Here is a 14,597-nt window from a genome sequence, read left to right on the forward strand (position 1 = left end):
TGAGTGTCAGTAGAGGGGGGGGGGTGTTTCTGATAAAGTGGCCAGTGAGTATCAGTAGAGTGGGGTGTTTCTGATAAAGTGGCCAGTGAGTATCAGTAGAGTGGGGTGTTTCTGATAAAGTGGCCAGTGAGTATCAGTAGAGGGGGGTGTTTCTGATAAAGTGGCCAGTGAGTGTCATTAGAGGGGGGGGGTGTTTCTGATAAAGTGGCCAGTGAGTATCAGTAGAGTGGGGTGTTTCTGATAAAGTGGCCAGTGAGGGTCAGTAGAAGGGGGGTGTTTCTGATAAAGTGGCCAGTGAGTGTCAGTAGAAGGGGGGGGTGTTTCTGATAAAGTGGCCAGTGTGTGTATTAAAGGTAAGACTCAGACAGAGATTGAGATTGAAATGGGGGTAGGTCCTTGTTTAATGTCATTAGTTTTTACAGTAATAATGATATAAATCTCTGAGTGTTATTGGGAGAAGGGTGTAATGTAACTGCACAGATCTACATCAGATCAGAGACGAGGTGACGAGCGGTTGTTGTCGCTGTGTGTGATTAGGAAGTGTGTTTTTGAGGCTGATGTAAGCGATGACACAGACAGTTATTGCTTTTCGGAGCTCCTGTGTAACTGTGTGTAATGTATCAGTTTCATGTCGAAAGAAACGAGCCCCTAACCTCAGCATAAAGTGCTTTTTATAGTCTCTGTTAATGAATTATTTAATTAATTATAACGATTAATCCTGTTAAAGGAGCAATAAGTCATTTTTATTACCACCAATAAACAGCAAACCACATTTACAGAAGAGAAGATTATTCAGGAGTGTGTCGCCTTTACTCTGCAGTTACAGCTCCTCCACGTCTGGGAAGGCTTTACACTAGTAGATGGAACATTGCTGTGAGGGTTTGATGGCAGCCAAAAAAAATACTTTAGTGAGGAAACATCTTTCCACACCGCTGAGAGCTCATGTGCAGCTGCTTCAAAACAGGGTGAAAGTATGCAGAGCAACAGATGGACCACAGTCTTTTACTGTAGAATTACAGATTGCTCCTGTGTGGTCAGTGGAGCAGAGAGAGTGGACAGTGAGCTGAGAAACATGGAGGTCATTATGATATTATTGTAGTGTATATACATTATATTATACAGTATATTATTATAGTGTAGAGAATAGTATGTATACTATAATATATATAAATACATAAAACATGTAAATATATAGGATATAGAGTGTTAGTTAGTTAATTGTAGTATGCTGATGTTGTATATATATATATATATATATATATATATATATATATATATAGTGTATATAGTCTATATATAGGGTGTATATAGTGTATATAGTGTATAAATAGTGTATATAGTGTATATATAGGGTGTATATAGTGTATATAGTGTATATATAGGGTGTATATAGTGTATATAGTGTATATATAGTGTATAAATAGTGTATATAGTATATATAGGGTGTATATATAGTGTATATATAGTGTATATAGTGTATATATAGTGTATATAGTGTATATATAGTGTATATATAGTGTATATAGTGTATATATAGTGTATATAGTGTATATATAGTGTATAAATAGTGTATATAGTGTATATAGAGTATATATAGTGTATATAGTGTATATATAGTGTATATAGTGTATAAATAGTGTATATAGTGTATATATAGGGTGTATATAGTGTATATAGTGTATAAATAGTGTATATAGTGTATATATAGGGTGTATATAGTGTATATAGTGTATATATAGGGTGTATATAGTGTATATAGTGTATATATAGTGTATAAATAGTGTATATAGTGTATATAGAGTATATATAGGGTGTATATATAGTGTATATATAGTGTATATAGTGTATATATAGTGTATATATAGTGTATATAGTGTATATATAGTGTATATATAGTGTATATAGTGTATATATAGTGTATATAGTGTATATATAGTGTATAAATAGTGTATATAGTGTATATAGAGTATATATAGTGTATATAGTGTATATAGTGTATAAATAGTGTATATAGTGTATATAGTGTATAAATAGTGTATATAGTGTATATATAGGGTGTATATAGTGTATATATAGGGTGTATATAGTGTATCTAGTGTATATATAGTGTATAAATAGTGTATATAGTGTATATAGAGTATATATAGGGTGTATATAGTGTATGTATAGTGTATATAGTGTATATATAGTGTATATATAGTGTATATAGTGTATATATAGTGTATATATAGTGTATATAGTGTATAAATAGTGTATATAGTGTATATAGAGTATATATAGTGTATATAGTGTATATATAGTGTATATAGTGTATATAGTGTATATATAGTGTATATATAGTGTATATAGTGTATAAATAGTGTATATAGTGTATATAGAGTATATATAGGGTGTACATTGTGGTCATTTGGTTGAATTAGTTGAATTGAAATTGTTGGAGAGGGCTGTGAAAGTAAAGCTGCGTTTTCAAATTCTCCCAAAATATTCAAACACAACCAATACATCACATTCCCAAACTGCCGGCATGAGGTCAGTTTCATCCATTTAGATAATAATGCACTTTATATTATATTATATTATATTATGTAGTGTATATATAGTGTATATATAGTGTATATATATATAGTGTATATAGTGTATACATATATTGTATATAGTGTATATATAGTGTATATATAGTGTATATAGTGTATATATAGTGTATATAGTGTCTATATAGTGTATATATAGTGTATATATAGTGTATATAGTGTATAAATAGTGTATATAGTGTATATATAGGGTGTATATAGTATATATAGTTTATATATAGTGTATAAATAGTGTATATATAGGGTGTATATAGTGTATCTAGTGTATATATAGTGTATAAATAGTGTATATAGTGTATATAGAGTATATATAGGGTGTACATTGTGGTCATTTGGTTGAATTAGTTGAATTGAAATTGTCGGAGAGGGCTGTGAAAGTAAAGCTGCGTTTTCAAATTCTCCCAAAATATTCAAACACAACCAATACATCACATTCCCAAACTGCCGGCATGAGGTCAGTTTCATCCATTTAGATAATAATGCACTCGGGCATCAGATCAGAGGGAGCGTGGCACACGTGGGCACAGCTGGAAACGTTTCCATCTCCAGACTCAGTGCCGCTTATAGATTACAGCTCCTTCCAGGCCACGAACCAGACAAAATATTCAGTGGGATCCAGTGGGGATTTAACAATCACACAGCTTCAGTTCTGAGGAAGCAGCTCACCGGCACTGATTCTGGAGCCTTAGAATACACTCTAATAATAATAATAATAATAATAATAATAATAATAATAATAATAATAAACATTCTATTAAATAAATTACAAATAATTTCATTTCCATTCTCACTGAATCAGCTTGGTGTAGAGTGTGTAAACTGTCCACAGGTGTGAGTGTGTGAGTGACTGGGTGAGTGTGTGTCGTTCTGTTCAGGGTGTGTTCTTTGATCAGGATGAAGGGCTTAGAGAAGATGAATGAATGAATGAATGAATGAATGAAAATATTAAAGCTCAGTTCTCTGAATCATTGTGAGGTCAGAAGTTAATGGCTATGATTTTCCTGTGAATTTTTAGCTCTGATCTCACTTTTAAAGAGGCTCTAATCACATGTCGCCCCCCCCCCCCCCACCTCCCTTTCTGATCAATACACACTTCACACACACACACACACACACACACACACACACACAGTCAGTGACCTGCTGGACATATGTCCACATTTATGCGGACACACACATGTCTGAATGCCCCTGATCTTCGGAGCAGAGTCTGGAACATCTGGAGCATCTGGAGCATCTGTGGAGGTTTAATGGAGAGGTTGACTCCCTCTTTCTGTCGGAGGGAAGATAAGTCGGCTCTTTAGGACGCGAGGAGCTGGTCTTTAGAGAAGATTACAGCACTTTTCTGCGTCTTTATGCTTCGTAAGTGGACAGAAATCTGACTGGTTTCAGACGGAGATGCGGATGAAAGTGTGTTTAAGTCGTCTGCTCTAATGACGGGGGAATGACACATGTCCACTTTAACACACACACACACACACACGCTGTCTCTATACATATGGTCATGTGACCCAGCACATATATCTCAGTTAAACCTGCAACAACATAAACCTGAGTCTCTTTATAATCCCCACATTCTGACCACATCAACAGAGAGAGAGAGAGAGAGAGAGGTGGAGAGAAGTGTGGGGAGAGAGAGAGAGGTGTTGGGAGAGGGGAGAGAGAGCTGGAGAGAGGAGAGAGAGATGGCGAGAGGAGAGAGAGAGAGCTGGCGAGAGGAGAGAGAGATGGAGAGAAGTGTGGAGAGAGGAGAGAGAGATGGCGAGAGGAGAGAGAGAGAGAGAGAAGTGTGGAGAGAGGAGAGATAGAGGTGGACAGAGGGGTGGAGAGAGAGAGAGGTGGAAAGATGTGTGGAGAGAGAGAGGTGGAGAGAGGTGTGGAGAGAGAGAGGTGGAGAGAGGTGTGGGGAGAGGGGAGAGAGAGATGGTGAGAGGAGAGAGAGAGCGAGAGAGAGAGATGGAGAGAGGTGTGTTAGAGAGAGAAAGAGAGAGAGATGTAGAATCTTACAGAAGCTTAAAAAGTCATTTAGAAAATACAAGAAAACTGCAGTAATTCTGTAAGAATCAGCTGTGTGTGTGTGTGTGTGTGTGTGTGTCTGTTCTCTCCTCTGTTCATTTCAGAGAGTTTTCACCAGGGAGCAGCTCACACACTGCAGGGGGACGACACAAAAACACAGGCAAAAAAAGATGGTTCAGAGGACTCTCCTCAAACACACCCACCCCCCAACTCCTCCACACTTCTCTCTCTTTCTGTCTCTCTCCTCTCTCTCTCTCTCTCTCTCTCTCTCTCTCTCTCTCTGTCTCTGTCTCTCTCTCTCTCTCTCTCTCTCTCTCTCTCTCTCTCTCTCTCTGTAAGACTGATGTTTTTACGGCTGTGTAATGAATATTTATTATTGCAGATCTGAAGAAATGTGGCGCTGGAGCGAATAAATCTCTGTGATCATGGCCTGAGTTTTATTAATTCCTCCGTGTTGAGATTAAACGTCAGCGTGCAGGTTATAGATCACCGAGGAGGACGTTTAGAGTCGGGAGTTACGGCCTCTTTTTTGTGCTGATGTGTTTATATCTGTGGAGTGAAATGAAAGTAAAAGAGGCGAATCCTCACTGAAGAATTGAAGGCAGATTCAGACTAAAACGCTGTCGAGTTACTGAAGTGAGGCGGGAGATGGAGTGGGTTAGTGCTGAGAGGAATGAAAGGATGTTTTAGTCTCTGTCCATGATTCTGAAGCATAGCCTCATTTAGTGTGGACAGTTTCTCACAGCTGTCAGTTTAGGGCCTTCAGGAGCGTTACACCTCTCACATGACACTTATTGATCATGTAAGGCCTTCAGGAGCTGGACAGAAGGCCTTAAACGTTACAGTGAAGGTGGCACTGGAGTCAGACACTCTGTTTTTTATTTCCAGTGTTGGGACAAACTGCTAATTGTGGCTAATTCTTCATTGTAGCGTGGTGTCACATGGTGCTATGAAACTGGGAGGGAGAAAATAAGTTTTGTCTAAGACCCATGAATCTACGCTAATTTTTCTTTCAAACTGTGTCATTGTAACTTGGAACTCTAGCAGGAGAACACTAACTTCACAGTTCTTTGTTATATCAGTTAAAAAATAATAGCGCTAGTTATGTATAAAATGTTTTGAAAACCAGGAAATAGATGGACCATAAGAGAATAACTGATTCTGCAGAGAGAGAGAAAGAGGGAGAGAGAGAGAGAGAGAGAGAGAGAGAGAGAGAGAGAGTGTTATTTGTAGCTGAATTTAGCTCGGTGTCCTCCTAATCTACGCTAATCGTTCAGCCGTTAGCTCGTCCCTGTTCCACCGTGAGCAGACAGAAGGCTAATTAGACTAGCATGCTAACAGCCTAAGAGCTGACCCTGAGTGGAGCTTTAATCTGTGGAGGCACATCTGACCTGCTGACCCACAGTGCTAACGCTAATGCTAATGCTAACAGAACTAGAAATCACTGTGTGCTGAGAGCTGAACGTTTTACAGGATGGTGCTTCACTGCTGAACAACAACAGACGACAAACAAACCCTCTCCTGAGCTAAACATGAGCTGCTGGAGTAGAATTAACCAGGACACAGCCACGAGCAATAGAATAAAAGCAGTAATATTAATAATAATGATAATAACAACAATACATGTTATTTTTAGAGCATCTTTCATGGGCTTTAACTGAAGTAAAAGATTAATTTTATAATAAAGTTGCTATTTTATCCATCCATCCATTTCCTTTTCCACTTATTCCATCTCCGGGTCGCGGTATGCTAAAGTCTATTATACAATTATATTAAAAACATAATTATGCCATTAGCTATAATAAGTCTATTAGGTCCTGATGGCTCTTATCTGATGGAAAAGCTGATCTTACGTTGAAAATAAAGGCAGTATCTGGCCAAGATTAAGAAGAAAAGGTCAGGACAGGCCTTTCACAGTAATGAACCCAACAGTCAGCTGCTTTTATATAAATATTACTTCCAGGAATTTAAGGCGAGTGCGTCTTTTTCCTGTCGTTCAAATTCATCGCCGTTATTGTTTTTTTAGAGAACACATGATTTTGTTAATGTTTGAATTGTGACGTGTTTGAGCTCCTCAGTCCTGAGAGGGGTTTGGGGTATTTTCTAAAAATGTTGAGCTGGATAATAAATTGAATTCATGTTCTGCTTATCTGGTAATAGGATGGTGTGTGTGTGTGTGTGTGTGTGTGTGTGTGTGTGTGTGTGTGTGTGTGTGTGTGAGCGCGCATTGTACCAAGAATAATTTATAAACTGCTTAGTAAGTATTGTTTGTCAGAGAATCTATTTTCCTAATAGTCCATGTCCAGATTCCACTGTGAGTCCATTTGTTTTATTTGTGAACATTATGTTTGTGTGTAGTTCACAGTTTGGACAGATTTTCCTCTTTATCCCAATCGTAATCGGCGAGTGAGACATATTCTGAAATAGCAGTTTTTCGTGAGAGCTAAGAGGCTAATTTTAGCTAACCACGCTAACTGCAGGCCTAAATCACCACATCTACCAAACCTTGAATCTGCTTTGCATTCTATACTCCATAGAGCGGGTCTCCCGCATCAGGGCGGCTCTGTTTAACATCTCTGACACATACACACCACTAGGTGTCAGTACAGTGGAAGTTCCAGCCAAATCTCTAAGGGGTTGGAGGGCGAGGTGTTGTTTTAGCATCGACGGCTATGTCAATTTGTCAAATGGGTAAATTAAGAGCTGCCCTCTATAAGCTTGACACAAAAGAGTTTACTAACATTTAACAAAACTATTTTATACCTGTCACATAATAAGTGTTTTTAGTTTTTTGGTCACCTCATGTAACATTACCAAACGTAACCACCCGATGGCACTCACTATAGTTTTGAATTTACATATTTTGGGTTACATATGATGAATACATTTTAGTGCTAGGCCTCTGAACCAATAGAGACTGTAACACAGCATCTAAAGTTACAATAATAAATGTTTAAAAATATAAGTGTCTGATAGACAGAGCAATCTGTGAAACGTTCAACCAATGACCTTTCAGAACAGACACACTGTGGTGGTGCCTCACCCAAAACAAACCACCCATGTGACAATGTAAAGAAGTACCATTGTGGAAACTGACTGATGTTTTTTCTGATTGTCTTTCAGAACTGGACAGTCAGGAGGTCTCCGACACTGTGGGATCGTCCGGCCCCTTCCCCATGTTCCTCCCGGTCAACTACCAGGTGTGGGATGCTGAATATTTCTTGTTAAAAGAGGCGGGGCAGGATTTTATGCGCAATTCCAGCATGCAGAGCCACACCCAGTCATTCGTTATACTCCGAGCAGAGCGCCCCCCTGTGGTCAACGCCAGTTATGGCCCTCTATCTACGGAGGAAGAGATCCCTTTGGACTTGGTCCAGTCTGTTCAGCTTTTCAAGCCTTCACCTCCCGTCTTTACGTTTAACTGGAAGGTCCGGTCGTTTGTCCTGACCCGGTGGGTGTACTCTTCCTCTCCCAAAGTTCGAGTGCTGTTCTACGTCGCTGGACGAGACTGGGACCGTGGAAGCAAAGGGACCAAGGACCAGCTTCCCTGTGTCACAGTTTACGCCTTCTGGCAGACGCAGGAGGTCCGAGGGTCCTGCTTGATCTCCAATGAGCGAGGGACCTGCATGGCGGAGGTGGAGCCCCCTGCTGGATGGTTCAGCCCTAACGAAGGAGCAGGAACAGCCAGCAGGGAAAAGCAAGGGTTGGCCCCTGGGAATCCCTTGGAGCTCTATTACCAGGCTCAGCCCAGCAACTCCGGAAGGTGCAGCGGCATTTTGGAAAGTGTGAAAAAACAGAAACCAGCCGGAGGACGACCCCAAGTTGAGTACGTCCCTGTGACACCCATGCAGAGGATCGGGAGCGTGCGCCTCCTACAGGTGAGGCCTGGAGCTACGCCTGTTTCTGTGCTGCGGTTGGGAGAATCCGTGGTCATCCAGACCTCCTCCAAACCTCTCCGGAAGACAGACATTGCCTCTTTCTACATCTACATGAGGAGCTCAGCCAACCTGGACACCTTCTCTCTCAGGTAGGACTGTTTGGTTTGACTCGTGGTCAGTTATGTGGGGTGTTTACACATGGCACAAATGTTCTGGCCATTCAAACCTGGCTCCAAACTCTCGGTTGGGGTTTATGTGCCGTGGATGTTGAGGGAGGATACAGTGCTGTTCCTTCGCTCCTCCTGCCACCAGTTTTCCAGTAATCATCTTGTCGTAAGCACAGTTCACTAACCTTTCGGCCAGAGCTGCTGCTTGGACCCGACTCCATCTTCATCAGCTGCTTTGTTGTGTAGAAATGAATATGTAATTACTCATATATGGCATTATATACTTAACATAATCTCATAATAAGCCAATTACATAACGCTGTATGCTCACGACCATGAGCCTTGGGTATAAAGAATAATGAGCTTTCCCCGGCTGATATTAACCATGGCCTTACAGAAGGACATACAGTTTCTCCAACAACAAAAAAAGAAAATTCCTAAAATTTCTAAATGGGATTTATGGGGATTACAGCACTTCCCTGAAAATGGATGAGCCGTGGGTGATGTTTCTTGGAAGAGTGATAGATTACCAGTGCAGAGTGGGGGGAATACATGTACTTAGCATAAAGGCCGGCCATATCTGTGGCTATTATTCCGACTTCGGGATCTACGGCGGCAACTCTGCGGGACTTAAGACTCATCCAAGCTTTGGACGGATGGATTGGAGCTGTATGGAAATATGTTATTCCTGACAAATGACATGCGTTTTAATCCGGCAGATTAGGAGATGTATCAAGTCATGTTCTGAGCATTTACGGCAAATTCCCTTCTCCCTTTCCTTTCTCACCGCTCTGAGGGTGTTTCTCACACTATCTCCCTCTCACACACTGTGTGCCCAAAAGGACACTATGTGGATAAAAGTATTGAGGCACGTTACAGGAATAAATATAGAGTTAGTTCCTCCTTTACAGCAATAACACCCCCACTGCTCTGTAAGTTTACACAGTCTGCCACTTTGTAGCTGAGTTGCTGTGGTTCCTAAATAATTCCACCTTTCAATAATACCACTCCCAGTTGGTTGTGCAATATTTAGGAGGGAAGAGACTTCACAAACTCATTTGCTGCAACAGTGGCATCCTTCTACAGCACTGCACTTTAATTCTTAAGTCTTTAGAATGACTCAGCCTTTCACAGATGTTTGTAAAGCCGACTGCATGAATACGTACTTGATTATATACCTCTGTGGCAATGGGACTGAATGAAACACCTGTATTCATTTATTAGGTGGCCTGTCCCAATACTTTGGAGTAGTGGAACTGTGTTCTCTGGAGTGATGGACCTTGGGGATGAGATGGAGTGGGTGTTGTAGAGTTTCAAAAATAAAATGCGTGTTTTTAACTGCTGTTTGTTTGGATCTTTTTGTTTTTCTCCTGGTAAACATGTTATTTAAAAGGAGGACAAGTTCACACATAAATAACCACCAAGTGGACAAAGACTCGTCCTCTCGATAGAAGCCTGAAGTGGCAGCAGACGTTAATAACTCACGTTTATAACTCACATTAATAACTCACATTAACGTGTGCTGCGTTGTTCCTGAGGTGCAGTTCAGAGAGAGCCTTGTTGTGCTTTCTGAAGTTCAGTGTTTTGTTGAGGGCATAGAGAGGGTCTTTGCTGGAGGACACACTCCAGGCACTCTTCTGCTCAAGTGTGTGTGTGTGTGTGTGTGTGTATGTGTGTGTGTCATTAGTCGTCTCTCGTTTGTGTGATTCTTGTTTTTGTTTTCTGGTTTCTGTTATTCCCTCTGGTTCCAGCCATTCATCATTACTTCTTTTCCCTGCCCTCTGTTTCTCTCTCTGTGACTCACACACACACACACACACACATACACACACACACACACACACAGAGACTGAGTGGAGTGGGGGGGATTTGTTTAATCTCGTATGCCACAGATTTCTCTGTAGTACCTTTCTGTAGTACTCTCTCTCTCTCTCTCTCTCTCTCTCTCTCTCTCTCTCTCTCATTTCATCTCTCTCTCTCTCTCTCATTTCATCTCTCTCTCTCTCTCTCTCTCATTTCATCTCTCTCTCATTTCATCTCTATCTCTCTTGTGTCATATCTCTCTCTCTCTCTCTCTCTCTCACTGTGTGTCTCTCTTCTCTTCTCTTCTCTTCTCTCCTCTTCTCTTCTCTTCTCTTCTCTCCTCTTCTCTTCTCTTCCCTCCTCTTCCCTTCTCTTCTCTTCTCTTCTCTTCTCTTCTCTTCTCTCCTCTTCTCTCCTCTTCTCATCTCTTCTCTTCTCTCCTCTTCTCTTCTCTTCTCTTCTCTCCTCTTCTCTTCTCTTCTCTTCTCTCCTCTTCTCTTCTCTTCTCATCTCTTCTCTCCTCTTCTCTTCTCTTCTCTTCTCTTCTCTTCTCTCCTCTTCTCTTCTCTTCAGTGTTTTTAATGAAACCTGTAGAGAATGTTAACACGGTGAGGAATAGCTCTGTAGCGGTGGAGGCAGTGAGGCGGTGGTGGTTTTCCTCTCAGTGCTGGTGTTACAGTATTACAGTAATATCCAGAGTGCGGCGGACGCTGTGGTTTCTCGTGTGGACTGATCTGAGAGCTGAGTGCCGTTTGTCTGTGCTGTATAATCTCCTGCTGGATGCTTTAAGTGCTGATTAAAGGCCCGGAGCCTCAGCGGCGGGGGGGAGATATGATTGTGTTCTAATGGGCTGCCTCTCTCTTTATGGGCCTCTGAGGGGCTCTCGGCGCAGTGTATTTACACTCGTCCGGATATAACCCAGCTTTTATTACAGCGCCAGGAATTGTTAGGAGATATAAACAGATGGCGGAGTGGTGGACAGGTCAGAGGCATTCAAAGGCATGCGCACCGTGTCCAGAAGTTTGGAGACACCTCGTATAATTAGTGATGTGCACTGACTGCTGACACGTGCTGGAGTAGCTGCACAGGAGCCGTACACCAATGTGGTCAGTGCTGGAGGGGAAATGAGCTCCATTTAATAACTTGGGGATGAGTTGGAGTGCCAGAACACAGTGTGTGTGTGTGTGTGTGTGTGTGTGTATGAGAGAGAGAGAGATATCAAGCTTCTGAATTTGTTAGCTGCTAGCTGCTATGTTTTAAATAAAGCATGCCTTAGTCCCCAGCTAACACTTTTAGCTGCTTAGCTGTGTCTTAAACACACACACACACACACACACACACACACAGCCAGACTGTCAGCTCCACTATGGCTGTGCATCTGTCTTCTCTACTTCGACGATTCCTTAGTGTACCTCTAAGGCATTGACTCACGTTTTAACCCTGAGTAAACACACACACACACACACACACACTCACACCATGCTGGGAATGAATGGATTTTATTTCCTTCACTTATCACAGGTCCACTGCTGATGCTGTAGAAGTCAGATTGGACTAACAGCAGAAAGTGGGTGTTTCTGATAAAGTGGCCAGGGGGGTGTTTCTGATAAAGTGGCCAGGGGGGTGTTTCTGATAAAGTGGCCAGTGAGTGTCAGTAGAGGGGGGTGTTTCTGATAAAGTGGCGAGTGAGTGTCAGTAGAAGGGGGGTGTTTCTGATAAAGTGGCCAGTGAGTGTCAGTAGAGGGGGGGTGTTTCTGATAAAGTGGCCAGTGAGTGTCAGTAGAAGGGGGGTGTTTCTGATAAAGTGGCCAGTGAGTGTCAGTAGAAGGGGGGTGTTTCTGATAAAGTGGCCAGTGAGTGTCAGTAGAAGGGGGGTGTTTCTGATAAAGTGGCCAGTGAGTGTCAGTAGAGGGGGGGTGTTTCTGATAAAGTGGCCAGTGAGTGTCAGTAGAGGGGGGGTGTTTCTGATAAAGTGGCCAGTGAGTGTCAGTAGAGGGGGGTGTTTCTGATAAAGTGGCCAGTGAGTGTCAGTAGAAGGGGGGTGTTTCTGATAAAGTGGCCAGTGAGTGTCAGTAGAGGGGGGTGTTTCTGATAAAGTGGCCAGTGAGTGTCAGTAGAGGGGGGGGTGTTTCTGATAAAGTGGCCAGTGAGTGTCAGTAGAGGGGGGGTGTTTCTGATAAAGTGGCCAGTGAGTGTCAGTAGAAGGGGGGTGTTTCTGATAAAGTGGCCAGTGAGTGTCAGTAGAAGGGGGGTGTTTCTGATAAAGTGGCCAGTGAGTGTCAGTAGAAGGGGGGTGTTTCTGAGAAAGTGGCCAGTGAGTGTCAGTAGAGGGGGGGGTGTTTCTGATAAAGTGGCCAGTGAGTGTCAGTAGAGGGGGGGTGTTTCTGATAAAGTGGCCAGTGAGAGTCAGTAGAGGGGGGGTGTTTCTGATAAAGTGGCCAGTGAGTGTCAGTAGAAGGGGGGTGTTTCTGATAAAGTGGCCAGTGAGTGTCAGTAGAAGGGGGGTGTTTCTGATAAAGTGGCCAGTGAGTGTCAGTAGAGGGGGGGTGTTTCTGATAAAGTGGCCAGTGAGTGTCAGTAGAGGGGGGGTGTTTCTGATAAAGTGGCCAGTGAGTGTCAGTAGAGGGGGGGGTGTTTCTGATAAAGTGGCCAGTGAGTGTCAGTGGGGGGGGGGGGGGGGTGTTTCTGATAAAGTGGCCAGTGAGTGTCAGTAGAGGGGGGGTGTTTCTGATAAAGTGGCCAGTGAGTGTCAGTAGAGGGGGGGTGTTTCTGATAAAGTGGCCAGTGAGTGTCAGTAGAGGGGGGGTGTTTCTGATAAAGTGGCCAGTGAGTGTCAGTAGAGGGGGGGGTGTTTCTGATAAAGTCGCCAGTAAATGCCCTTTTCAGTGCTGAAGTGTAGTAGTTTTCCTCTCAGTTCAGTTTTGCTCTGTAAGGGATTTCAGTGCTGTGTGTGTGTGTGTGTGTGTGTGTGTGTGTGTGTGTGTGTGTGTGTGATTTAGTGATTAATCTCTGCTGCTGGACACTGGCCCACTGTGATTTTTCGGGCTCTACTCTCACATTGGGAGCTCATCTGAGTGTGTGGAGTGTGAAAGTGTGTGTGAAAGTGTGTGCTGAGGTGCTTTAAGGAAACATGGAGATGAATGTAGCCTGCGGCAAGTCTCATCTTTCCTCACGCGGAGTGTGACACAGCTGGAATGATTAGCATAAATGAGACGCTGCGTGTCAGTGCAGATAAAGTGTGGCAGGTTGAATGTTGTGATCAAGCAGAAGCTGATGTGTGTTACTCTGAATACGCTCAGCGCCGAGATACGTGGGTTAGAGTGTGTGAGCTCTGGGAGAAATTATTCATTTAAAACCCTTACATAACTGTGTTTATCTGCGGAACGATCTTATTAAGAGAAAACATCTTAAACCTACGATTATTCAAAATATTTCTCCCTGTTATTCAAAGGTCAGGGCCCCCACAAGGCGGTGGATCAGTCTCAGCGCTGCAGTGATGGTGGTGTGTTAGTGTGTGGATCAGACACAGCAGTGCTGCTGGAGTTTTTAAACCCTGTGTCCACTCTCTGTCCACTCTGTGAGACACTCCTCCCTCGTTGGTCCACCTTGTAGATGTAGAGTCAGAGACAGTAGCTCATCTGTCGCTGCACAGTGTGTGTCGCTCGTCCTCTAGTCCTTCATCAGTGACACAGGACGGTGCCCCCTGCTGGCTTGGTGGACCATTCTCAGTCCAGCAGTGACACTGAGGGGTTTAAAACTCCAGCTGCACTGCTGTGTCTGATCCACTCTACACCAGCACAACACACACTAACACACCACCACCACGTCAGTGTCACTGCAGCGCTGAGAATGATCCACCACCACATCACACCTGCTCTGTGGGGGTCCTGAGGTAAAAGGGGGCTAATAAAGTATGCAGCGCAACAGACGAACTACACTGCATGCACCTCCACGGTCAGTCGAGATCCGAGTTCTGATCCTGGGGGAATAACTGACCCCTGAGTAGACAGACGCTCCTGAGAGGACGTTGTGGGTGGTGTGTCCTACACGGTGTAATGTCGGAGAGTGTGGAGTGATGCTGTCACTCATTCTCAGTGTATTACCTCCTTCTCTCGCTGTGATTACAATGCAGAGCCGAATCT

General features: G+C 42.8%; 1 protein-coding gene across 1 annotated transcript in view; it reads left to right on the top strand.

Annotated features, from left to right (window-relative positions):
* Positions 1 to 7,294: 7,294 nt before the first annotated feature.
* LOC136685914 (transmembrane protein 132C) overlaps positions 7,295 to 14,597 on the top strand; it is a 39,047-nt gene continuing 31,744 nt past the window's right edge. The window contains exons 1-2 of the mRNA XM_066659448.1: positions 7,295 to 7,298; positions 7,731 to 8,634. Coding sequence (XP_066515545.1) covers positions 7,295 to 7,298; positions 7,731 to 8,634 — 908 coding nt within the window. The remainder of the gene's footprint in view (positions 7,299 to 7,730; positions 8,635 to 14,597) is intronic.

The sequence above is a fragment of the Hoplias malabaricus genome, unplaced genomic scaffold, assembly GCF_029633855.1.
Source record: "Hoplias malabaricus isolate fHopMal1 unplaced genomic scaffold, fHopMal1.hap1 scaffold_134, whole genome shotgun sequence".
NCBI lineage: Eukaryota > Metazoa > Chordata > Actinopteri > Characiformes > Erythrinidae > Hoplias > Hoplias malabaricus.